General features: G+C 55.5%; 5 protein-coding genes across 5 annotated transcripts; 2 read left to right on the top strand and 3 right to left on the bottom strand.

The window, feature by feature from the left end:
- Positions 1–75: 75 nt before the first annotated feature.
- On the bottom strand, positions 76–1,266 carry W97_02882 (uncharacterized protein; the record flags this gene model as incomplete). The annotated part of the gene is made up of 1 exon (XM_007780781.1): positions 76–1,266. One exon carries the CDS (start codon positions 1,264–1,266, stop codon positions 76–78), a length of 1,191 nt encoding a protein of 396 aa, XP_007778971.1.
- Positions 1,267–11,055: 9,789 nt separating this feature from the next.
- Positions 11,056–16,332, bottom strand: W97_02881 (uncharacterized protein; the record flags this gene model as incomplete). The annotated part of the gene is made up of 3 exons (XM_007780780.1): positions 11,056–11,694; positions 11,794–14,410; positions 14,462–16,332. 3 exons carry the CDS (start codon positions 16,330–16,332, stop codon positions 11,056–11,058), a joined length of 5,127 nt encoding a protein of 1,708 aa, XP_007778970.1.
- A 2,725-nt stretch (positions 16,333–19,057) lies between these two features.
- Positions 19,058–20,375, top strand: W97_02880 (uncharacterized protein; the record flags this gene model as incomplete). Its single annotated transcript, XM_007780779.1, has 3 exons — positions 19,058–19,385; positions 19,447–20,006; positions 20,064–20,375. The coding sequence occupies 3 exons, from the start codon at positions 19,058–19,060 to the stop codon at positions 20,373–20,375; spliced, it is 1,200 nt and encodes a 399-aa protein (XP_007778969.1).
- A 462-nt stretch (positions 20,376–20,837) lies between these two features.
- Positions 20,838–21,857, bottom strand: W97_02879 (uncharacterized protein; the record flags this gene model as incomplete). The annotated part of the gene is made up of 1 exon (XM_007780778.1): positions 20,838–21,857. One exon carries the CDS (start codon positions 21,855–21,857, stop codon positions 20,838–20,840), a length of 1,020 nt encoding a protein of 339 aa, XP_007778968.1.
- Positions 21,858–23,725: 1,868 nt separating this feature from the next.
- On the top strand, positions 23,726–24,678 carry W97_02878 (uncharacterized protein; the record flags this gene model as incomplete). The annotated part of the gene is made up of 2 exons (XM_007780777.1): positions 23,726–24,000; positions 24,438–24,678. The coding sequence occupies 2 exons, from the start codon at positions 23,726–23,728 to the stop codon at positions 24,676–24,678; spliced, it is 516 nt and encodes a 171-aa protein (XP_007778967.1).
- Positions 24,679–25,539: the final 861 nt, after the last annotated feature.

The raw sequence follows: 25,539 nt of genomic DNA, 5'->3' as shown, positions 1-25,539 counted from the left end.
GACAGGTATGGTGTACGATGAGTTTCTAAGCAGGTCGACATTGTTGCGATTGCTAGCCCTTAGTGTTGTGTGTATTCATATAGGCAAATCCAGAGAAATGATCGACGGTAGCTGCTGCAGAGGAGAGATCGGGGGAGGAAGCGGCCGTTGCCCAGCGGGCAAGGGTGGCGACGGTCCTGTCGGCGGGCCTTCGCAGCTGAACTGTGGAGGTGGTAGATGCAGTGCAGGTTTAGGGAAGATCGGATCAGAAGGGCTGTAGCTTGGTTGGACTGGCTGAGGGTGGACAGAGACTGTCTGGCTGTGGCTGAGATGTGTAGGCTGATGGTAGAACGAAGCTGGTCGACTGTAGTCAACTGGTCTAAAGGTCGGTTGCGCTGTCGGAGCGCCTAGCCTTGGTAGCTCAAGGGTTGGACACGATCTGTCGCCGACAGGTGCTAAATGAGTCTCCTCCTCCGTGGCAAAGCCAGTGCTGCCGTTCCTCATGATGAAGATTTGGGAGTTGCGCCTCTCTTCGCGCGAGCCGATCAGTGGAGCAAGCACGTAAGGAGAGTGAGTGCGATTTGGCGATCTTGAGTCCGAGCCATTGTCGGACATCAGCGAGGGGGCGCCCTCAGCTGAGTGCATCGAAAAGGCAGGAGAGGGGAGAGGTGTGTCGTAAGAACGAGGATTGTCGTAAGCGCGAAGCCGTGATTGCGCGTAAGGGTTGATTTCAAGCTGGTGGCGAGGATGGAAGGCAGGTTGGTCGAGGTTGTGTGGTGCACGAGGCGGAAACTGCTGATAAGGGTTGTGAGGTTGAGCGAAGTGATGGTGAGTAGCTATGTCGTGCGGATGCAGGCCGGCTGGAGCAGGCGGTGCGAAGTGATAGCCCATCGGTGTCGCTTGCGGCTGGTAAACAATCTTCGCTCGTGCATTGTCTCTCGAGCCGCGACGAGCAGTCTGATTACGCCTTCTTCGATTCTGGCCTCCGTTCCACCAGTTCTTAACGGCATTGTCGCTTCGTCCTTTCAGGTGTCGAGCGATTTCTGCCCACTTCTTGCCCATCTCCTTGACAAGCGTCTCAATCAACTCGCCTTCTTGAGGAGTGATTGGAGCATGGTTGAGCTCAGACTTGAGATTCTGGTGGTATCTCTCTCGACATTGCTTGGGCGATCGCGTACCGATTTGCTGCGAGATGCGAACCCAGTTGTTGGCGCCAGTCTGATCGATGAGTTGGAGAAGGTAGTTGTCCTCAGCCTGCGACCAAGGTCCGCGACGATGTCCAGGCATTTTTATCTGGTTGCTGTGCCGTACAAGATGATTCTCTGAACAAAAACTTGCCAATCTTCTCAAGAGGCTGCTGTAGGGCGATCAGAAAATGTTCAAGGCAACCCACAACAGGAAACACGAATAGAACGATGGAGATTAGAATAGCCTCAACCTCGGCGCTGCAACGCAACTTCCGATAGACGTGACTGATACAGGAAAGACAGGTAGAAACGTAATAGAGCGGTGTATACCTTGACGATGACGAAAGTATTACAAACACGAGAGGTGTCTGAAGAGGAGACTTGACGAGACAGTGGACCTTGGAAGCGATCGCTGTTTTCTTTCACTCAGTCGCTGGAAAGTTGAGACGTAGGGATGGAATGGCCCGCACCCGTGGGTCAGGAAGAGTGCATATAAGAAAGGCTTTCTGGGCAACGGGAAACGGCAGCACGGAAAGCGTGGGTACTTACCGACACAATGTTAGCAGAGATTGTCGAGGCTTTAGAGTTTAATGGCTTGCGTCGTCTGATGGTCCTGGCGAAGGCTGTACAAGTCCCCCGGTTGCTGATGTCCCGGACCACTGCTTCAGAGGGTTTGTGATTTGCTGCGGTGGTTGGTCAACGCTCGCAAATGGGTGACGTTTCGGGAGGAGCGCAACGCTGGGTCGGGGCGATGTGCTCGGCTTATGAGAGACGAGGGAATGGGACAACAGGAAAGGTCGCTTGGCAGGCTGGCGGCTACTGCGAGTGAGCGGCGCAAAGCTCCTGACGAGTAACCCCGAAAGGACTTGTCGAGCACGCTCGCTCCGGCATCTGGTCCGCATGGTGGGTGCGCCTATCCAGATCGCCGGGTCCTCGATGTGCAACCAGGGTGCATGAGTCTGCATGGATCAGGGTGGTGACGCCGTCCGGGACGTGACCATCTGCGTTCCCCAGCGTCCGTTCCATCTCTCCCGCACGCCAACGCTCTCTCACGGGCTACCCCTTGCGCCCCCCTCCTATCGTCGGAGGCCCGTAGCGAAAAACGCGGCCTGGCGCAGCGAAGGCCCATGCTGACCCAGCGGAGATGTCAGATGGCAGAAAGTGAACCAAGGCGCTGCCCGCGGGAGCTCATATCGTCCTGTGCGTTAGCCTCTCCGCTACCAGCGCCAGCAGCTGTTGAACCAGCGGTAGTCTGGCTGTGGTGCTGTCGCTGCCGAAATCAACAAGGTATTATTTGGCATCGCAGCGCGCCCGCGACAAACCCTTATTAATCTCTCGCGCTTGTCACAGCCAGCCAACGTGTATCGTGGAACTAAGATGACCTAGGGTTCCCCCAAGCGCTGCAACAATTTAGAAAATGGCTGACATCCCTCTCGCGGCGTGCAGCTGTAGTTGGAACTTTCAGCTGGACTCAGCAGCTCGCTTCCCTGTCACTCGCTGACATTGCCTGCATGAGGACAGCCCGCTGAACCCTGGCTTTGGAATCAAGGCAGGCGAAACCTTGACTGGTTTCATGGAACCAGGCTGGACGTCAAGAGCCCAGTCGCTGCCGACCAGCGCCGCGTGTCCAGACTGCAGAAACGATGTCGTTAAACAGGTGCCTCACCATCGCTTCTCTGCGGTTGACCTTCCAAGTTGGTGAGAGCTAAGGCACCATTTCGACCGTTGCTGCACATCGCTCATCGCAAGCAAGTTGCGGCAGCGGAGCGGTTGGTCGATCAAACGAACTGTCGGTCAAGCGCCGCTTGTCGTGGCCGCAACGGGCAGCTTGGACCTTGCGTTGAATGTCTCTTTCATTACGGCCGTAAGTGACTGGGTCCCGGTGACTTCGGTGGTCGCAGCGCAGAGGAGAGCCTGAAAGTTGAGGCTACAAGACAGCAACGCCCACACCCCTTCGGAGACGCGACCGGCCTGTCGGATAAATGAAGGAGAACGGGTTTGAACGTTGGCGCTCTGACTGCGTCATCGCAGAGATCGCGCCGTCGCCTCGGGCCTCTCGGTTTTTGATGAGTCTGGAGGCCAATGGGTGCTTGAGGATGAAATACAAATACTCCCCTGCCGCTCTAATGCCGGTCAGTCACTGGGGCAGTTTCCAGTAGACGAAAATGGCTTAAGCCTATCGGCGGATCAAGCATAGCGGCAAGCCACGCTTCCTCAACGGAGCGCCAACGACAACAGATGCTACTTTTTGGGAAGTTTGGATCGGCTGGCGCGAAGCGCGGATGCCAAACGTTGACGTTCGCAGAGACATCAGGCACATTTGCCAAGGATCGGCACCAGCAAAGGCCGGCTAAACGAGAAACGCCGCCCGTGTCGGTTAACGAAGATCATCGATCCAGCAGCTAGCGACCTTGAGCCTGCTTGGAGTCTCCCTAAATAAATGCACCATCATCATCATCTGCCGCGGTGAGCGCTGCCTCTTCTGGCGGATGAGGCCTGCGTTGTCGACGACATCCACGCCAGACAGCCCTCGACGAGCTGTCCCAGACTGCACACCTGGAGTCTTTCGCAACGACCAGGCTACGGTGCAACGTGCGAGCTTGCGAATAGGTACCTAGGTGGTCAATGTACTCGAGACAGATTACAGCCTCGGGGACAGGGGAAGGATGCGAGAGCCACGGAGCGAGGGCGTACAGACGGCGACCCCGAAGAGTGGACCATGGTTTGAGTGAAGCTGTGGCTAAGAAGATCTGGGGTTCGTTGTCCACTGTCTTGGGTGGGTGGCAGCTTGGCCGTTTGGATACCGCAGGACGCCATCGCTCTCGCACGCTCGTCAAATTATACCGCCTCGGGTAAGGCGCGGCCCGCCGCTTTGGAATGCCGTTGCACACAAGGAGGGGACGGCTCGTCGCTCGCTCGCCCCCCACGGCTCAACGACGACGTGTACAACCTGGAAGTCTCCGAGTCGTGAGCCACGCGAACCTACGGATTACCTCAGGGCAGCTCAGCTGTGTGTTGATCTCGTTCAATAGTGATCTGACGGCGAATAGGATGCCTCATCTCTCTGCCAGGGATAACGGGCAATATCGTGGACCAGTCAAGGAACATGCCGTGCAACTGCGCTTAGCCGATCAGCTGGGCGCAACGGCCGCCATGGGCGATCCTGAAAACGGCCAGTGCCTCAAATCAAAGACCCGGCCGCGTTGACGACGGGCCCTAACCCGGTTTTCATGCATGAGTTCGTTTTGGGCAGTCGCGTTTCTTTGCCTGTGGAATCCCCTGTCTGAACGACAAGGATCAGTAGGCTTTCGATCGCTCTCTGGGCTGGACAGGAGGTCTTTTCACAGCAACGCTCATCGAACAGGTCTCCTATGAGCGACGACGAGAATAGCAGTTACAGTTGCTGCAGCATGCATCTCATTCAGGATCCGACCCTTCTCTGTGGGCTGCCGTGGTCAAAGGATCACGGTAAGAGCACATGCACATGCACTGCCCTCGTGTGGTCGCACGCAGCCGTGAGAAACGCGAGCACAGCGGTCATTTGGCATCGTCGCTTAGCGGTGTTGCATGCAATTTCAGCTGCGAGAGAACAGCTCGGTACCGCGTGTCACCTAGACGTTTGAGCATTTGCAGGACTGGGGAAAGCGAGGGTGTTACAGGCGTTCCTGTCCACGGGTGTGTTCCTCTCCTCTGGAAAGCCGTTGAGCCAGCGATCGGAGCTGCGGCTGACACTGTATGATGAGCTGCCACAAGAGCCTTTCGGACTTCTCTGGTTGTCGTGCAACCGCCAGTCGTGACGTCGCGGACCAGATGGAGCGCCCACCAATAAACTGCACAATAAACTGCACATGGTATCTTTCTCCATTGACAACTTTACTTACTGGAGCATCAGCAAGGGTGACCAAAGCAAACCCTTCATAGCAGATGCCCTAATACACCAGGCCAACACGCAGTGTAATACAGAGAGACCCGAGGCAACAAATCTGACGACGGAGCCGACAGCAACCTTGTTGGTGAGTGCAAGGGCAGAAGAATGCGACGATATCACGGCAGTTCTTCGTCGGTCTACCGATAGGATTTCCGACCCGGGTTTCAAGCGCGGCAGTCATCTTGAGTTCCGCACCCACGGCCGCCACCACAATCTTTTCGTATCGCGACTTAAAATAGCCTGTTCAATCTCTTGGGATATTGAGCTTCAAGACTATCTCACAAGATTAATTGCCTGAATCCTCTGGCGCCCTTAGTATCCAGTCGGCCGGGGCTCAATGATCTCATTAAAGTAACACAGGGATGCCCTCGGCGTGGTAGCGGTCAAACTTAATCTTGCATGGTTAGAGCGCAGCCACTCCGACAACGATGAAACTCCAAACAGAGCAGCGGGACGCTCGCAGTCAATGCCGCGAACCCTCGGCTCGCCGCTCCAGCCCAGCAGAGAGGAAGCGAGGACGGTGCTGCCCGCAGGCTCTGTGCTCCCCAGTCGTGCACGGCATCAAAGTCCCGAGTGTCAGCGGCATGGGCGCTTCAAACCACCCGCACCTCCACGCCTTCCTGTAAGTCAAACTCCGGTTCCATGGATCCGATGTTCGGTTACCCCTCCATTCCTGAGATACGGCAACAAACCTTCAGTAGTTCAATCGAGCCCCTAATACTATCATAACATGCACTAACAAACGAGGATAACACCGCCGGACTCTAAAACAGGGACGGCTCGACTCGGGTTACAGATCTCACTCTCAGATCGCCAAGACTGATTCGCATCCAAGCGAGCCAATGGTGGCTTGCATCCCGACACCCAGGCTCTGTGACACCTCCCACCGCTTTAGGAAGCTGCTCCGCGCCAAGCTCTTCGTCTGTCTTTCTCGCATCTCACCATCTGTCAACCCTTGTACAGCTGTATAATTATTTGAGATCCTTCAAGCGGGTCAATATCGATCGCTTCACCCTCTGTGAACGCGCACTTGCCCTCGCCTGCAGCAACCATCAAGGTAAAAGTAATGGCTCATGAAGAAAAGCAGCAGATATTCGGCGGCGCCCTAACCACGAAGCAATAGAAATCATCAGACGAAGCCCCCTCGGGAATCCCTCATCATATGCAAGTCCCAGTTGTCTTGCACCCTCTGTGGAGCACTCTCGGCCGTTGGGATTGAAACATGCCCAATCAGGTTGTGATCGTGCCGGTAGGTGTGTATCTGGTGCGGTCTCCACGATCCTGCAGCACCACGGACAGTACCAGATCTACGCGTCCCTACTCGTCGCCATACTCCACCGTGAAGCCTACCGTGCAGTTTGAACATCCACTAGATACCATTGACGTCGGGGAGGGGGTGTCCTGGTCGTTGTGGGGGGTTCGCTTTAGAATTGGTTTTGACAAGAGTTCGCAAGACTCAGACATGGAACGGCAGCCTCGCATAGCTACTCGCATGCATCCATCCTAGATACGGTGGACCCGGGATAGACTCGGGTTCCGTATCATATGTCAGCTCAAAAGGCGTCATGTGGGGTCCTGTATTCCGTGTTGTCCTCAACCGAAGCCTCAACAGCAATCGTTTGGATATTCGTATTGCTAATGAGAATCTCTTCTCTAAGCCCTGTTCCATCTCATTCTTATTACGTTCACTATCAACCTGGAGCCTTCCGGCGCCCGAAGATCGGAATCATGGGGGAGCGGCAGCGCATTGCACCAGGCAACAGTAGTGCCTAAGAAGACCTGGCTATTCCAGCCATCAGATACTATTAGGCTTTGCGGGCTCCAGAAACAGCTTGCTTGATATCTCTAGCAAGTACAGCAAATGACTATGCCTAAGTGTCGTACTAGGAATTTTTCCTGTCTCTTCTCCTCCCTCCGCATGTCAGTCGGGCCCAGCGGCCATATCCACTTCTGACTCCTATGTACTTTCCGTCGGCTCACACCATTTCATCGCAGAAGAGGTCAGGCCTGGAGTCTAAGCAGTGCTGTAAGTGCTGAACTTGTTTTTACAGCCCGTATGTCGTGCTCTGTTCACAACAAATCAATCGTGTATCCAGGGATCCTGTCTAACTCCAACGACCGGAGGTCGCGCCTATGTCCTACCCTTCCGAAGATCCTCATGATGGACGCCCATACATTCTCTGCAAACTGCCTCGGAAGTCCTGCGCGGACGGCCCGGATAGTCCCATAGCGCGGCGTCAGCGGACTGCTCGGTGTTCTGAGCCGGGCTCTCAGCCGTCTCCAATACGACCACGGTAAACGAACAGAGAGCCTCATGCGCGTGAGAAGCTGCCAGGATCCATAGCATCCCTCGTTTCTCTACACACAACGAGACTCGCAACGTTCACCTTCCTCCGACATTCTCACCACACTACCATTCTCATGGATGAATCAGAATATGATACGTGGACTCCTAGACTCTAGTTATAAGCCTCGGGCGGACGCGTAAAGGAGCAACGCGTGCCGTCGAAGGCAAGGCCTGAGTGCGGTTCAGTGGACAGCGGTTTGGCTCCTAGCCACAGACTTGGAATGGATTGCCGATGCTGTGGTTCTGTCTCTTGCTGGTGGTTGTTTACTTTGTCACAACTCGCACGTTCATCGTGTGACTTTCAGCGATCAAACATGGCATCCTTTCGTGATCGTTTTCGTCGTAAATGCTTATGCTGCACCTGCATCACGATGAGAGGTGGCAGCTAGGAGACTCTCTGCCTGCTCTGCTGCAAGGTATCAGTCCGATGGGAGGTGTGAACACCTGGCACGTCAGCCATACCCTGGTCAGTGTCAGCTTGATAGTGCCGCAACTCTAAACGCTGGCGTTTAGGCAGTTTCCTGAGCCAGTAACATCTAATCGTAAAGCTTTCTATGCTTGGTACACTGCTTGTTCATCTCAGCATGGTGGTCACGAAGTGTGTTCATCGCATTCCTCCGGCATGCAAGTAGCGTGGGCGCCTTCTGTTCCGACTCAGCATGGATGTGCTAACGAGGTCTATGTCGCCAAACTGGGTCAGCTTGTCACGATCCTGACTTCAACGACGCCTTCTCAAACCGATCGCTCTCTTCAATTTCATTCCTCACTACATTTAACCATTCCTTCTACCTCATTTACCGAGACAGCTCTCAACATTCGTCAAGATGCTCGAACTTTTCGTACAAGGCAACGACCCCAACAAGAACCGCTCCACCCCATCACTGCCGGGGCGAAGCGAAGACGGGCAGGACTTCAGGGCTACGATGCAGCTAGAGACAGGAACTCATCGCTTTGAGGAAGCGTCGCATGTCATGTCTTGTCTCCGCCAACGAGAGGAAAACTCATGAACGGGAGGGTAATCACTATCGCACTAGCGGCGCATCGAGGTGGAAATAGAAGCTGCTTCCATGGCCTTGGCCCCAACATCGCCTCATCAAGACTGAGATAGAGAAAGCGCCGAACGGACTCGATGGCGACGGGCTGATAAAGACGGTAACTACACGTGAGAGGACCTTGCTACTGCATTCTTTGAGTGGCTTTGAACAATGTGAGATGTTCAGATTTGGACGTTACGTTCCAAGTCTCCTACATGTGACGCTGGGTATGACACGGCTTGCTGCCATAAGGTGTTGTTTATGCCAAGACTGTGAAGAGCTGGCCTAGGTTAATAGCATGGAAGTCGCTGGCGCACCCGTGCTGGGTCGGAACTAGAACAGAGGGTGCTTACGGTACCTCCGCACGGTTAACGCTAGTCATGATCAAGGTAGGGAGTGTGCTGAACACACTTTATGGCTATCACGCAGAGAGAAAAAGTAGCGACACTTAGAACAGAAAGCTTCACAAGCGAACTGCCGAAACCCTAGCTTGGGCGCTGAAGGCATGCTTCTATAAGCTGCTCTGGATTCTCTACGCGTAGTGTCTTCGTAAATGCACTGAAGTTGCCATGTTTCATTCCGTTGCTGCTATGAGAGGTTCGGTAGGCACTGTTAAGAATGAAAGTCTTCCACGGCCATCGATACAGCGTCCCACCTCATGTCTGTATCTCCAGTCTCGTAGGGTTTGTCGAAATGTAGGGCATACCGAGAACGATAGGTTCTCTCCGTTCTCGTAGGCCTGCCGAATCGCGCCAGGTTCGTGGGTCATGGGGCTGCAGTGGCGTGACAAGGCGATAAAGTTCATCCACTTTGGATCATGTGGCGTCCGGCCACTTCCCAACTGGTGCCATGTGTTGATTACCATCCATCGTCCCTTAACTCCCCGGTCCAGGATGATGACTTCGTAATCAGTGAGACAGAATAGGCAACAGTTCGATCTCCGGCGATAGCTGTAAGGGCCATTGATGCGGTCACTTGCTAACCGGTGTTCAATAAGCTCCGGAAGCCGGGGCTGGTTGCCCGGAAGGCGATGCGTACCAAGGTGACCGCAAATGTTGATATAGTTTCTGTCAACGTATTGACGTACTCGGTCTGCATCTTTGTCGTGAAACTGATAGGTCGCTGCAAGAAAAAGTTCATCGCCAATGATTTTCGGGCGCCAAGAGTGTCTTATAGGAAGCCCGGAAAGCCATTCTGGAAGGCTAGTTGTTGATCTCAGGGCACTTGGTGAGATGCCGTGAGAGGGCCCAAAGAAGTGCCGGTCCATGACTAGCTGAAGCTGGTGGAAATACAAGCTGTAATGCCCGCCGATGTCCGCCCTGCCAGACTGCGATGTACAATCGTACTTCGCTTGGAGGTGTTCTTTATACCCCTTACTGGGCCTAGTATTCTTACGCGGCCGATGGAACCGCAGGCACGTGTGGCACACGTACACCTTCGGCAGATCCTTTTGCAGAGCGGTGAGGAACGCCCTCTTGTCTTCGCTTTTCAGTGGGCTCCAAGCGGTTCCGATGACGTAGTACAGTCGACGACAGCTCAGAGCTAGCGCAGCTGTATCGCTGGCGGGAAGAAACCCGGCGATGATCTGAACAAGTTCAATAGGTATAGTCGTGATAGAAACAGATGCGACATCAGCACCACATGTTCGACGCCAGAGGCTGTGAATATCGCGTAGTAGCGAGTGAACCGCTTTTGTAGCCTGAGAGCGAAGGGGTACCTGCCGATTCTTGGTTTCCATCTCGGTGAGGTTTGAACAGGAAAAAGAACCAACTAGGGTTGTAAAGAATTAATGGACTAGGTGTGCCGAGAAGATATATTTGTGAGGAACAGAAGGGCTAAAGGGGGTAAAGCGGAAAGAGACGGTCGAATGGATTAAAGCAAAATGGGTGTGATGTTCTGAGTGCGTGAAGCGGACGAAGTAGTCCTACGGGACCTTACTCACGTGCCTATCACGTGCCTATCACGTGCCTATCATTCCTAGATTTAAACCAAACTCATATCGCGATCGCTCATGAAGTAACTACGCTAGGGACCATAACGCTATGAATGGAGTCGTTCCGCTAATGTGACATCTCCTGATCGGAAAACTCGGTCGAGGCTCCAGCCATCGCACAAATGCCGTAACACCACCCTTCGTTTTAGTGATGAAGCTGCTTGAATTTTGTAACGCGATTCTTCACTTTGATGTTCGATAAAGATGCTGAAAAGTGTCTATTTTTCAGCTTCTTAACTGTTGCTAGAAGCTCAGATTTGGTTGTAAATGCATAGTTCTACTTGTTCATACGCATGTACATGGTTTCCTTTTCATGGCCATAACGTGACGGCGCAACTGATACCGGTGCCTAACAATATCACAGCTCCTCACAAGCGCATCAACTGTAAAGGTAGCAAGACTAGGAATATTGTGCAACATCACACGATACCCGCAGACATCTGGTATATCCAAAGAAAGCTCCTAAACTCCAATGCTTATGAGCCGTCCCCCGTCTACCACCACACCCTGTGTCTATCGTGAATCGTTCACCAATTCTCCCTAGCCCAACACTGAAACCGTCGGCACAAATGCCCCCCTCAGCCCCACTACCCGCTCCCACTCCCCTCCAACCAGATATCACCGCCCTCACCCCTAACCCACCTCTCCCACGCAATCCCATACGCCTCCTCAAGATCCCTCACCCACCTCCTTGTATCAAACAACGCACTGCTCCACCGGCCCTCCCAAAGCATTTTCCTCAGCTCGCTCAGCCTGCCGCGGACCCTATAGCCCTCATACCAGCACCCGCCGGCGAGCCTAACAGCACACTCCTCATACTCCTCCTCGCTCTCCGCCACCAACTCCCTCGCCGCCCTCTCCCCCTCAACACCCCTCGGTAAGGCGCCCTTAAGGATACTCGCCGCCATGCGGCTACACATCTTGTAGCTATACCGCGGCCGTGTCAGCAGCGGGGTGCCGCTCCACAGGACATCCGCGGCAGTGGTGTGGGCGTTGCATTCCGGGGTGTCGAGGAAGAGGTCGCAGATGGCGGCGCGCGAGATGTGCTGGTGTTTGGGGGCGACGTCGGTGAACAGGATGCGTGAGGCGACGTCTCGGCCCGCCCAGGCGCGTGCGGTGGAGAGCAGCTCGGATTCGCCGAGGTCCGGGAAGCGGAGGAGCCAGAGGATGGCGTTGGGGAGGCGCGAGAGGATGCGGAGCCAGGTGCGGAAGGTTGTGGGGTCGATCTGAGATCGATGTTAATTACGTGACCTTGAATGGGAGAAGGCGCTGTGCGTAGGGTAGGGAGAAGGGGGAAGTGGCAAGCAGAGATTCGGGCAACATACCTTGTACAGCTGGTTGAAGTTCCCGAGGATGATCGTCCCCTCCTTCAGTTGCGGAAAAAGCTCCTTCCGCATTTCGTATCTGCGCTTCATCTCGCCCTCCCAATCCAACCGCTCGTCTTCAGCATCCGGTGCGCTCTGACGGTGATCGCAGCAGAAAAACGTGTCTCGGCAGAAGATGATGTTCTCCCCGTAGATCCAATCTTCCTGCTCGCCGCCACTGTTATCATCCACCAGCTGATCCTCGAGATCGACATTTCGCCTCCACGGCCGAAGCGTATCGAGTGGGATTGCCGTTTCGTCCGCAAGAAGGTAGTCGCACCACTCGGCGCCTAGAGTGCCTGCGAAGCCCATGAAAGACATGTGGATGGGCGCTGGACGGGCGGCGAAGACTTCGTTGCGCGCGCCACGGGTGTAGCCATTGAGGTTGACGAGAATGTGGATACCATCTCTGACGATCTGGCCTACTAGCTTCTCAGCTGGCCAGGAGGAAGCGTCGTAGAACACTGGCGCCTCCCTCTCGATCTGCTGGCGGTGCACGGAGTTGTCGCTGGCGGTCGTGGCGTAGCAGTAAGCCTTCACCTTTTTAGTGTCATGTAGTCCGAAGACTGATTGCATTAGGTGTGCGAGGGGGTGGTTGTTGAAGTCCGATGAAACGTAGCCGACTTTAAGGTAGGGGTTCGGTGGTGGTGGCGGCGGGTAGACCGTCGGAGGAAGCCAAGGTGCCTTTAGCGCCGAGGTGGAGATGCGGAGTGCGTTCCGTTGTGAGATAAGTCTGATTTGCTTCGCGGACATAGGACAAGTGAAGGTATGGAAAGGGAGTACAGTGGGCGCGGCCGGTACTGGAAGAGCGGAGGGAAGACGGGGCCGAGCATAGACTGCTGAAGGGCGCTGGACTCTGACGACGTATCTATCTTGGTACCATTGCCAGCCTAGACGGCGAATTGCACGCTCGGCGAGACGGACTAGACGGGCTCCTTCCCACTTTTGATTGGACCATGATGCCAATGTCCTTCTCATGCTCTCCTCTTTCTCCGTAATGCTGTGCGAGTCGGAGACATCTACAGAGAGATGCCGGATTATACCGCGCAAGAATGTGTTGTCAAGACTGCCACGACCCCACTCCTCGCCATCAGCGAGCTGCTTCTCAACGAGATCAACCACGCGCTTGATCCAGCCTGAGCTCGAAGCTCCGGGAAGCTTGGCGTCCAGCAGCATGCCATTCTCGTCGACATGCCAGCGGTCGCGCTTACCCCCATCGGCAGCAACCCCACCTCTTCCAGCCCAGGCGCAGACCGAGTTGAGTGCGTTAGCCAGGCCGCATACAGCCTCGGCAAAGTCGGGACTCGCCTTGACGGCGCGCTTGTAGTATGTGATAGCATCGCTGATCCGTCCTTGGTCCTTTACGGCATTCGCAAGGTTGGCCAAAGCGATGTCGAAGTTGCCATCACATGCTACCGCTTGCTCGTACATCTTAATCGCTGCTGACAGTTGCCCGATATCTTTGAGTAAGCTGCCCAGATTGGTGAACAGATGCGCGTGCCTCGAGTCCAGAAGGAGGCCATAGTTGTAATATGCTAATGCGAGCGCGATGCCACTACCAGGAGCGATGCCAGGTATAATGGGTGAGTCCCTGGCCGGTAGGGTATTCTGCTTTGGCTGTTGCGACGACTGCACGCTTGCAAGGAGAATGCCGACATTGTTGGCAGTGGAAGGGCTCGGCTGCAGCGACAATGAAAGGTAGTACAACGCCAGAATTTCACGGACGCCGTACGTAGTCTGATATGAAGCTGATTTTGGCGAGTTCGATACCATGCCGTCCTGGAAAATCTTGGCCAATGAAAGCAGAGAGTTGCTGGTGGTTGATACGGCGGCCTTCAGAGCCATACCCTCCGCAGACACGTATCGAAGGCCTGGAAGCTCGCCATGGTTCGGAAAGCACAGACGCGCAGTCAGCAGCGCTTTGTCTGGAGGTAGAAGTATCGGATCGCTTGACCCTTGAAATTTCTGGCCAGTGACGAGTCTTTCTGAAGTGTCTTGTCCCACGACGGTCAGAATATGGTTGATCAGACCGCCAATCCCTTGAATATGTCGCCCAGCGCCAATTAGGACGGCGCTTTCGAAAGCCTTCGCTGCTCCGACATTGTCTCCCAGCGCGTAAAGCATATTGCCTTTCGCATGCACAAGAGCTAGTATCCGTCCGTTCTCGGACCCGGGAATAGCATATCCACTCGAACCGAAGCCCTCTTGGGTCGAACCAGGTAGCTGGCGCGTCTCGCCGAGATAACCGTCCATATCACTGTCAAAGTCGAAGAAAGCCTTGTCAGAGGCGTCCGATAAACTTGGCGATCTACCATCGGAGGCCGAGCGTTCGCTCTGTCCATCCGCACTTCTGACAGAATCACGCTTTGGGGTATATCGCAATGAGCGCTCTACAAAGTCGATGATGTTGACTGCATCTTTGCCTCTTTGATCGCTACATAGTAGACCGATCAGGTGCTCCACAGCCTCAAAGTAGCTGGGGCGTAGCTTGATTGCGCGAAGCCAATATCGCTCTGCTTCAGAGCGACGATTGAGGGCGAGAAGAGTAGCGGCAAGATTTGAGATCGCCTCGGCATGGCTATGAACATGCGCGTCAGCATGTTCCATTGAATCAAACCGCAAAACTTACTCCGGGTCAATATCGAGGATCTTTGAGTACCAAGCTAAGGCCTTCTGATACTCGCCAAGAGCATACGCCAAACATCCGCCCACTAACATACCATCCACCCAGTTCCACGCACTGTCCTGCACCATATTCGTCAGAGTCTCCAGAGCAGAGGCGGCCTTAGCGGTAACGCTGATCTCCTGGTTGATCGGTGGGTATGTAGCTGAAACGGAGAGACCGGAAGTTCGCCGTAGCGTTCGAGGTGGTTGTGCGGATGGCTGTAGCGGCGTGACACCGGACAGCCCCTGTTGCCAGGAAAGACGTCGCTGAGCCTCTGGACGAGTGTGCTCGTTATTACCACTAGACCACAGTGAATGTGATCTGTTGTGAAGTTGGCCCGGTCTCTGGAGTGCCACAGCCTGGTTGGTGACCTGTGAAGGGCTAATGTCGTCTTGTTGCATTGCCGAATGTGAAAGTTGTGCATCATTGGTGGATCGCGTCCGCGCAGTGGGTGGGAACGTGAAGCTCGAGTTTGGCTGACGGGGTGGCTTAGGATAAATATTTGGTCGATTTGAGCTTTGCTGGTTACCGGGATGTCTGGTGTTCAGAGCAGCCCTTCTGGTCTGATGCAAATATGTCAGGAGCTCGACATAAATGGAATGCGCCCAGTCAAAAACTCGTTCCCTCAGCTGAGCATTGCTACTCTGAGGACCGAATTCCGCTAGGGACGTCACAGCTGGCGGCGTCTCAAAGCCACGCGGCGTAGTTTGGCCCGACGAATGGACCGATGAATAATGATCTCCAATGGGACGAGGCAAACCTTGCACATATGACTGGCTAGCTACTTGACTTGCCAGCCTCCGGTCCGTGGGAGTATACTGTTGGTCGAGATGTCGATGTTGGTCAATGCTTTGAACGCTTAACGAGGCCGGATAATCTTGATGAGATGGAATAGCATTGTATCCCATTGCTGGCGGTAGAGGCTTCCGCGCCTGGTAGTGGGTATGAGCTCTTCGCACCGCGTTAGGATTCACCGCTAAGTCAGCGGGCTGCTGCCAATTTTCTGTTGCCCGACTGAAATAAGGATTGAGCTGATTCGCAGTCCAGTTGGTAGCCATGTGCTGAAACCGAGGGTCGCGTAGAGCCGCCGGGCGGTAAGGCACAAAGGTACCATTCGGCCAGTACGGCCCATATGGACCTTGCTCATTCGATACCGTTGGCGCAAACTGGCTCTGCATAGGGTATTGCATGTTGCCACAGAAGTAAGAGCCATATTGTGCATACGGTACCAGCGGAGGCTGAGTCGGAACCTGATTCAACATAGAGTCGATCTGCGGCAGGAATTGTTGTGGGTTCGTCCACTTGCTGCCAGCAGCATCCAACCCCGGTTGCACACCGGAGTTCCATGCAGAAATTGCGCTCTGCTGGTTGCCAAAAGTGTACATATCACGGCTAAAGCTTGGTGTTCTCAGAGGAAGCTCCTGCCTGACGCCATGGAACGATGGGGCCACGTTCAGTGCCCCGGCGGACGTAATGGGTAGCAGAATGTGTTTCATGGCGTGAGGCTTGTCAGTTTGCTCAACAGAGGTACCATCGTACGCAGCGGTCAGTATACCATTTGGCGTCTTCCGGCGCAGCATGTTTTCCGTTTGCTTTGAGCTAATTTGTCCATCATTCGTCCCCTGCGCAGGATAGGAATTGTTTCTTTGAAGTGGATGTGCATAATGCTGAGGTAGTTGTTGCTCCGGTGCTAGGTACTCATGTGTCGCAAGGCCGCCGCGCTGCGATGACCGTGGTGACGCTGGTAGGGAATTGTAGGGCCCGCCGGAGGAGATATAGTCGAATGGCTGCGGTTGCGATTGCAGCTGGGGCGGGTATGGCCGGATCGTAGTCATTGTTGCTTCCGGCGCGTGGCGAACCTGGTGGCAAGGGCAATAATACAAACAGACTGTCGGTGACCGCTACAGAACGACCTCATGGGCTTGCGCAACGGCAAAAACAAACACTCGGCGGGTTCACCAAGAGCGGCTCGTGCCCATGCCGCTGCGCAGTTTTCTGTTGCCCTCCTCGCAGGACATTATTCTGTGTATATGGCGATCGAGGAAAGTCAAGCTGGATTTCTAAAGCTGGCTAGGCGCCAGGCTCCGATATGGGTGTGAAGGGCGCCGGGAGCGCGCTTGGGAAGGTTACAGGCGGTCGTAGATATGCAGCGGACCGGCCGATTAGCGACACAACGGGATTCTGAAGGAACGGCGGAGGTGAAAAAAAAAAGCGAAGCCGGCGGTCAAAGGAGCGAGGCGTGGTGTTTGTGAGACGCGCGGTTGCAATGCAAGGGAGCTCTATCCAGTCTGACGACGCACCCTTCGCGAACCGCGGCCTGGTGTCATGCAACTCGCCCGAGGCTCCCGACTCAATGTCAAGCAGCCGGATGCTAGACGACCGCCGGTAGGCCCAGGACGCGAGCAGCCAGCGGCTCTGTGGTGGTATCTCGATCTGACGTTCTCTGGGCGCGCGGGAAGCGGCGTACGGGCGGTCACAGCTGGGTGACGAGAGGCGCAGCGAAGGGCGTCTAGCTGGCGCACAAAGACGCCCGCCAACGTCTATCACGGGCCCGGCGTCGGAGGAGAGGGCGGAGTTTGTGACTCGCAAAGCGCAGGATCTTCGCACACGTCGCTGGTGGGGCAGGATATTTTTCCCTTGCGGAGGGGTGTTGACATGATATGTAGAGTATGCATTGGAGGGCACAGGCGTGGGCGGTGCTAACGTTAGGCCTGACTGTCGGCTGAGGGAAGCCAGGGAGCCCTGTTGGACGCTCGGCCCTGCGTTCCTCTGGTTGGCGGCACCCATGTCTTCCACGACTCCCACGACTCCCACGACATGCACATGGGGGCGCCATCAATGCTGCTCACGTTATCGGGCAATGATAGGCATGGGCATGTGCTTGATTGAGATCGTCGCGAGCGGTGTGGAATCGGGTCGTGTCGGAGGCTTCTCAGCGGAGCGCGCAGTCCTGTGCTGTGCATTCCGCGCCTTCCTGGTGGCTGCGAGACTCGGCGTTGGTGGAGCAAGAGGCCGCGTGTGGCTTGACATGGCTTGACATGGCTTGCATGAGGATTGCTTGAACTGTGTGTGAGCTGCTTGCAAACGGCATGGCCGCTGTCAGCCAACAACTCTTTCCGGCCGCTAATGAGCGCCACGGCGAGTGGTGCCAGCCTTGGAACTGCCTGGGCCCGCGTCCGCAGTAATCGCAATGCGACGCGCCATATCAAATGTATGAAAGTCCACGGCGACTCTCACTTTTGTGTTGTCAGCCTCGGGGTTTGTAGCATATGCTTCCGTCGGCCTGTCATGATCGATGTATAATGCAGCCCTAGGTATTGTTTCATGCTGTGTACAGACCCAGCAGTCAGCACAGCATCGTTGCGCCTGTGTTCTCGGGAGCGTTCATGCGCGGCTTCGTATCAACAGTAGGCGATCCACCCACATGCAGGATCGAAAAAGCCCAGCACAACACCCGGTCTGCATATCGTTCTAGGTGGCTAGCCCATCCGACTCCACATTGAGTGTCTGCACAGCCATGAGACCAATGCAGGTGTGACAAAGGCCATACACCAACAACGCTGCCAACCCCAGAGAAACTGGAAGTTCCATGGTTGAGATGTAGACCGATAAAGATGGACCACTGTATCCACACCCATGGGGAAGGATACCGCGGTGAGTAGTTGGTCAGGAGCTTCCGTCTCCTTTGCACCAAAATAGGCCTATACCATGGAGGAATGGGTAAGGGCCAGAGTGTTGGCAAAGTGCTGCAGGCTCTGAGAGAGCTGCTTGACATTGTCGAATTCAGGCTAGAATGGATGAAGACAGGAACGAGAAAAGCTCCAGGTAAGCCTTGGTCTACATGGATCCAAGTTTTTGCATAGATAGCTAACGTGTAGCGTATAGCTGCGTGAAGTGTGGAGCTGAGGCAAGAGTAATGATACAGACAGCGGCCTGGAGTGCCCAGGGTGCGAAGCCTAGCCTCAAGACGAAGCTGGTCTGTTCGACTGCGAAGAGTTTTTCAGAGTCTAAAGCAGAATAGCAATGTACATCCTAGGCGCTTTTGACAGAGGACTGACAGTCAGCGACGACGGCTGAACTAGCGTCTGACCATCGCTGGCTGCTCGTGCTTTTCGCTGGTTGTTGCTTCAAATGAACATCAGAGAGTTGCGGGACCATAACGAAAGCGTAACCCAGTTGACGGCTGAAGCAGCTAGTAGTTGTCTCAAGATGGTGAGTGAAGGAGATGGAGATGGCCTTCGCACGGAAAATTTCAAGTAAGCGCAGGCAGGCCCGTGCGGGCTGACTAACCACCGCCAAGCTGTCGCGCCTCAGGACACGAAGCTCACGTAGTCCGTTCTCGAGATGTGGCTTCTTCAATATTCGACAACAGCGCATGTAAGTTCTGCCAGCTGTAGCGCACAATTTCCGCTCTAACAGAGCGAACAGTCACCCAAGCAGCGTTTCCAAATCCGGCAGGATCTCGTAGCTTTCATCGAGCTGCCGGGAACTAGCCAACGGCCTTTCAAAACACCCTCACTGCCCCGGTGAAGCTCGACCGAAACGATGAGCAACCCCCAGATGGGGCCTCAGCCGGGTCAGCAGCCGTCTCCCGAGCAATTACGCCAGATGCAAGCGCAGCTCGCGGCAGAAGCGCAGAGACACGGAATGTCTGTACAGCAGTACGTGGAGCAGCTCAAGGCGCAGGCGATGCGTCAACACCAGATGCAGCAGCAGCAACAGCAACAGGCCGCCCAGCAGGCGGCGCGGGAGCAGAATCAACAACAGCAGCCAATCCAGCCAGGCCCTCCTAAACCTGAGGCTCTTGCCGTCGCGAACTTCTTGCGGAGCCAGGATCTCAAAAGCCGGACATGCATCTTTCAAGAAAAGCGCAAAGACATGTTCAAAGGTACGTCCACCCCTCCCACCGCACCCTTCTCACCATCGCGCTTACCCCCTCGCGTTCTTAGTAAAACGCGCCCTCCGCGCCCTCCAATCCCCCGCCTACGAGAAAGCCTGCAAAAAGAACTCCCTCCTCCCCCACGTAACCGATCGCGCCTCCGCCGAAAGCACCTTCAAGCTCCTCCCTCTCTCCCTCCTCGCGCTGCGCGTCCAGAAGTCCGACCCGCACGAAGGCCACGACCACGCGCCTGCCAAGAAAACAAAGCGCACCAAGGGCCTCTGGACCGTCACGATTGTGCAGCAGCAAGACACCGACGACGCGTACCACTACATGTGGATGTACGAGCCGTCGGACTGGAAGACGAAGCTCTATGCCGTTGGCGCGCTGGCGGCTGTGTTTGCGGTTGTGCTGTTTCCGCTGTGGCCGCTTATGCTGAGGCAGGGGGTGTGGTATCTGTCGATGGGGTGTCTGGGGCTGCTGGGCCTGTTTTTCGCGATGGCGATATTCAGGCTCATTTTGTTCTGCGTGACGGTGTTTACGACGCCGCCGGGGCTATGGCTGTATCCGAACCTGTTCGAGGACGTGGGGTTCTTTGATTCGTTTAGGCCGGTGTGGGCGTGGCATGAGGTATGGCTCATCACTCTCTTTCTCTCTAACGCTTTAAGCTAACCTCCTGCGACTTAGTCGACAGAAGAGATCAAAGCCAAAGCCCGCTCCAAGAAGGAGGCCAAAAAGGCCCGCCGCGCCGCCGCAGACGCTGACGGCAAACCCTCCAAATCCAAGATCTCGAGACCCGTCACTGCGACTCACACGCACGCAGCGCCCGAGCACGCAGCGGTACCCAAGCACGCAGCAGTATCCGACGATGTAGGCGGATCTGATGTCGCGACTGCAGGAAGCACAACAGGCGCAAGGACGGTGTCGCCGGAGGGAGATGGAGAAGGGATGGTGCAGCGGAGGGGGATCCAGGCGAGCGTTGAGGAAGCAGAAGAGTAGCGGATGTGGCGTATTGTCCTTGAACGAACGTAGGGTGGGAAGGGCGTTAATGGGGATGAAGGATTTCAGCATTGCTACGGCATTTGACATCCTGCATGATCAATAGGTCTAGGCCCTCGCCGCATGGAGTGAGATGCAAGAAAGCACTGAATAGACCCAGCTGCACAAACTCGATCTAAGATACTTTCTTGCTTCGCCATGTTCATAGGTCTCTCTATGATTAAGACTCGTCCATAACCGTCGACCGACGCCGACCCGATGCGCCCAGATCGTCGTCGTTCCGTAAGGTCACAGTCCACCCAACGCCTGATGTTCCAGCTTTGCCGAAACGCTCGTCGCTCCGAAACCAAAATGTTCGTCGAAGCTAGACCGCCCTTCGCCAGCATCGTAAACCCTGAAACACCTAAAGAGCCTGAAAACGCACCGAGACTGGGATTCACGTCGTGACCATAGAATACCCCATCACTCTCCCCCACCCCCTTCTCTGCCCTCGGCCCCCGCCCCGCTCTCCCCCTCCGACGACTCCACCGGCGCACTGACCAAATTACTCGACCTCCCAGGGTCATGTCCCCCAGCTCCCCCTTGCCCTCCGCCCCCACTCGCCGTGTTCATCTCCCCCACCAACCGTTCCAGCTCCCTGATTCTGAGCTTCAGCATCTGGTTCTCCCGCACCAGACTCTGCGTCTCCGCCTGGTAGTACGCCGCATCGTCTCTATCCCTCGCAGCGGGCAGGCCGAGCAGAAAGTCCTCGCCGCCGTGGCTGCTGTGCGGGTGCAGCGGGTGCAGTGCCGGAGAGTTCGAGGCGTGGCTGCTTGTGCGGGATATGGAGGTGTGCTGTTGGCTCGGGTTGCGGGAGGGGGCGTAGGGGGCTGGGGAGCGGGTGCGCGGGATTGGGACGGTCGTAGTGGGGTGGGCCGTCGCCGGGTGAGGTGCGTGCGAGGGGAAGGAGAGGGAGCGCTCCGAAGTTGGAGTGCTGTCGTCGACGACGGCGGCCGAGGAAGAGGGTTGGCTGGATTGGAGCGCCGCGATCTGGGCTTGTTGCGCGCGGATCATGCTTAGGAGGCGGTTCTGGGAGCCGTTGTTAGCGATTGGGCCAGTTACAGCTGGCTTCGGTGAAGCTGCTAGGGAGGCGCTGGAGTAACGCACCACCTGCCCTTCCTGCTCGCTCTCCAGTTCCTGATGCAGCTCCCCCAGACTCGGCGTCCGCTCGTGCCGGGGACTTCCTCCCCATGTCATGCTATGGCGCAGCCCAGGGCTCATCTGTAGCTCGCCAGGGCCGGGGACGCCGGGGTCGTTCAGGTGCAGGTTCATGCGGATGCTGGATCTTCGGCGCGCGTTGTCGAAGCTGGGATTGCGCGCGGAGCTGCCGGGCGAGCGGCGGGCTTCTTCGTTGTGGATTCCGGCGTTGAGCGCTGCGGCTGCGGCGAGGGAGTGCGAGGGGGAGTGGGTGGATGGAGAGGCTGGGCTGGAGCCTTGAGCCATTGTGCGGGTGTTAAGTGGGGAGATTGAGGGTGAGCGTGAGGAGGGAGGGAGAGAGTTGATGTCCGGCATGCTGCGGAGCTTGCTTTACGTGGACGCGATTATGGTGCCGTAAGCAGCATGTGGTGTGATTGATCTGTTGATGGTCGAGTGGAAAGGCAAGCCGGCCGTTTGTGGAGCTTGCGTCACACCAGGCCCACGTGATGGGTGTGATGGGTTCGCTGCAGGCACATGTTGTACTCCAGCTTTCAACAACACCACAACGCTCTATCATCAGATTCAACATGGACCTCGAGAAGGGCAGCAGGTCCACAGGGAACGCCAACCGGAAAGAAAGAAGCACCGGTAACAGCTTACCGGCCCTCCTTCTATGCCCCTTCGGTTCCTTTTCCTTGCAACGCGCTAGCAAGGAGATCGTCCCGGCGCAAGAGGGCTTGAGCCATCCGCGCCATTGACAACGTGCTGATGCCGGGCTATCCTCGTCAGAAAACGGCTCGTGCGAGTGGCACAGAGGTCGAATTTCTGGAAGAACAGGTGGAGTACTCCGTAGCGACGTCTCCAGCGTCTCCGTGAGGGTGTTGGGTAGTTGTTCTACTACCATCGACGCATGTTCCGTTTATCCGCAAATACCCATTATCAACTGCGCAGATCATCGTTCTCTTCATGAAACGTCAAGCATCCTTGGTCGTGTTTTTCCTTGCAGGGGCTTTTGCTGCCCAAGCTGGATGCGTATTGGGAACAGCCTTGCGCCATGCGCCCACCTCCAACCCCGTTTCATCATGGGAAATCCCCCTTCCCGTCACTGTGACCTAAACTCGCTTCTTCCCCCCATTGCGCTCTTTACATGTGCTTTTTTCACTTGCAATTGGCTTCTTGTCGCTCATTTCTAACACTTCTGCGTCCTTTGATCGGTTCCAACCTGCCGACAGTCTCTTCTTATGGATTGCGCCGGCTCTGGACGCTTCATCCCGGACATTGCTGAACCGTAGAACTCGTTTTGCTCTATCAAGCCGGTACCTTACCGTGGCCTTGAATTCACGCTTCAACCGACCAATTCTTACGCTTGTGGCACATCTCCATCATTCCACTCCTACTCTAATCGTCCAGGATACGCATAATCTGACAGCTGCTCATCCTCCTCCCATTCGCGAACACTCAGTTGTGGCCTGTCTCTAAGTTGTCTTATCGCTCGAATTACTACAAAGCAAACCGTGGGAAACACAGTTCGAGAAGCGCTGCTTGAAGTTTTCTCGACTTCCGCCGAAGCCATTTCACCTGGGATCGTCATGCAATACCAAGAATCATCCATCCATGAGGGTCGCCGACTTTTCCACCCAGTTCCATCAATGGAGGCTTTCCTAAGCGAGACTACGTCTCAATCACGATGGAAACACGCTCAACATCTGGCCCCGGCGCATCCACCATCAGAGCCGCCTGCGCAGGAGAATTGGCCGCTCCAGCCTAGTCAACCATCATTAGAACGACGCTCTTCAAAGATGTCCTTGTTCACCCTCTTCAGCAGACCCAGAGTAGAACGGGCACGTGGTCATCGCGACCACGACCTGCCTCCAGTATCGTACAAATCACGCTCTCCGCCTCGACTTGTGGAAGCACCACCACCTCCGCCTCCGAAATCCGCAATCTCGTTTACCAAAAGGCCGGAGCCAGCCTTAAATACATTGAGAGCGAGGGGAATTGGGGCGTCGCATCAAGGATCTATCTCAAGGCGCACACAGAAAATGGCGGCGCACTGGGAACCCCCTCCACTTTTCCAAGCATACCCCCAAGCCGTCAAGCACGCCAGACTTCAAGCATCGCACCTGTCGGCGGAAGGCATATTGAAAGAGCAGAGGCATAGAAGGCAGTACAGTATGTTACAGGAGAAGTTGGAGAGCAAATTAGACCTCCATACCCTGCGGTCAGACAATCAGGACGAAGGGGCGATCGACATACAGAGCGTTCGGAACGGAGACAAGGCCAGCCAGATAAGACTCTCGATTAATTATGAGTCACCGCCGGTCGACCTTCCCACAAAGCTCTACATCCTAGTGACGTCGGGCTGTCTGCTGCAGTACGCCGGGGAAGGCCCGTCCGACAGACTACCGGAGAAGATTCTGCAGCTTGGAAAAGATTCTGCAGCATTCGCGTCAGATCTAATACCTGGAAGACACTGGGTTTTGCAGATATCGCAAGCTGCAAAAGAGGACGGTACAGCCACCGTAAACCATCCGCGATCCCTGCTGGCAAAGTTGCGCTTTGGCAACCAAACTGCAAGGCGAGCAGTCACAAGTTTCCTTTTAGTGATGGAGGGCCCAGAAGAGATGGAGTCTTGGCTGACGGCGGTGAGAAAGCAAATCGAGTTGCTAGGCGGGATGAAGTGCAACTCTGAGCCGGGCTCAAGACCGCTGACCGCCGATTCGAAGGAGCAAAAACTGCACGAAAAGCCGAGCCATCGCTATCTGGTCCAGCGTGACCCCAATCGCATGGACAAAGAAAAATCACTGGTGCCCTTGCCTGTCGATGCGGCTACTAGTGTTGCAGGACCGGACTGGAATGGAAACACTGCGAGATTTTCCGCAATAGTATCCGACGCAACGTCCTTGAAATCGCGGCAAGCTTCTGTGCGCCAGTCAACGGATGCGCCGTCCGTGTCTACAACGACTGTGTCGAACGAGCAGGTACAACTCAACAATCTGCGAGAAAGCTCGCGCCTATCGATCATGTCTTCAGCAACGTCAGGCACGGGTACAATAACGATCGCAACATCTCGCGCTTCCTCAGCGCCAACGTCGCCCGTAACAGACGCTTTTGCAAGTTCGGATAGGGATCAGGTGCGACACCAGAGCATGCTCAGACCTTTTCACATAAACACCGAGACGGTTAGCGCGAACCGGCGAAGGTCTGTCCAACCTCTGCCAACCACCGACGAGAACACTTCGCAGTCGGTAAGCGCTAAGCCTCAAAGACCCCTACGACTCTCAACATACGGCACCGTTGGGAGCACTGCACAGCCTCAAGGAGAATCAGACTCACGGCAGGCTGCGCCACATCCCGGCCGCTTTCCGATTGCCGTCAACCCGTCGTCGACAGCATCGTTGGCAAACGTAAGGAGTAGTAGTGCCCCTAACATTAACCGGCCGAGATATTCGCCACCCGCAATGCCCGACCGGAGCAGTTTCAGGCCTGAGTCAACCGTCGGCGACCTTCCCACATCTACCAGGTTCTACTCGCATGGGCAGACATCCTCTCCAAGACTTGGCACGCCAGGTTTTCGACCCATACCGATCCGCACCTATGAACCTACAATACCGAGGCGCATGTCATCGCTTCCACCTGGTCCACTGGCTTCGTCTAATCGTCTAAGCAGCATGCCCGCGCCGTCCTCAGCACAATTAGCATACTCGCAACCTACCCAGCATTCTCCACCATCACCATCCCAAGTTTGCGCGCGTCAACCAGCAGCTCAGGCTCTCCGTCGCCCTACGAGTATGCAAATCCGTTCCGATCCTGTACCATTCTTATCATCCTCGCGACTCGTACCAGCCTCCTTTAAGGCTCCCAATACGCTGGCTCCATCCATAAATCCACCGTCACCTGAAGCTTGTCTCACTCGACCCCACCCGTATGCAAAGAGTAACGCCGTCGAAGCCGGCATTTCATATAATCCAACATCCGCCACCGCCAC

This window comes from Coniosporium apollinis (genome assembly GCF_000281105.1).
Source record: "Coniosporium apollinis CBS 100218 chromosome Unknown supercont1.11, whole genome shotgun sequence".
NCBI lineage: Eukaryota > Fungi > Ascomycota > Dothideomycetes > Coniosporium > Coniosporium apollinis.
The sequence above is the reverse complement of the archived record's forward strand: the minus strand, read 5'-3'. Positions and strand labels throughout refer to the sequence as shown.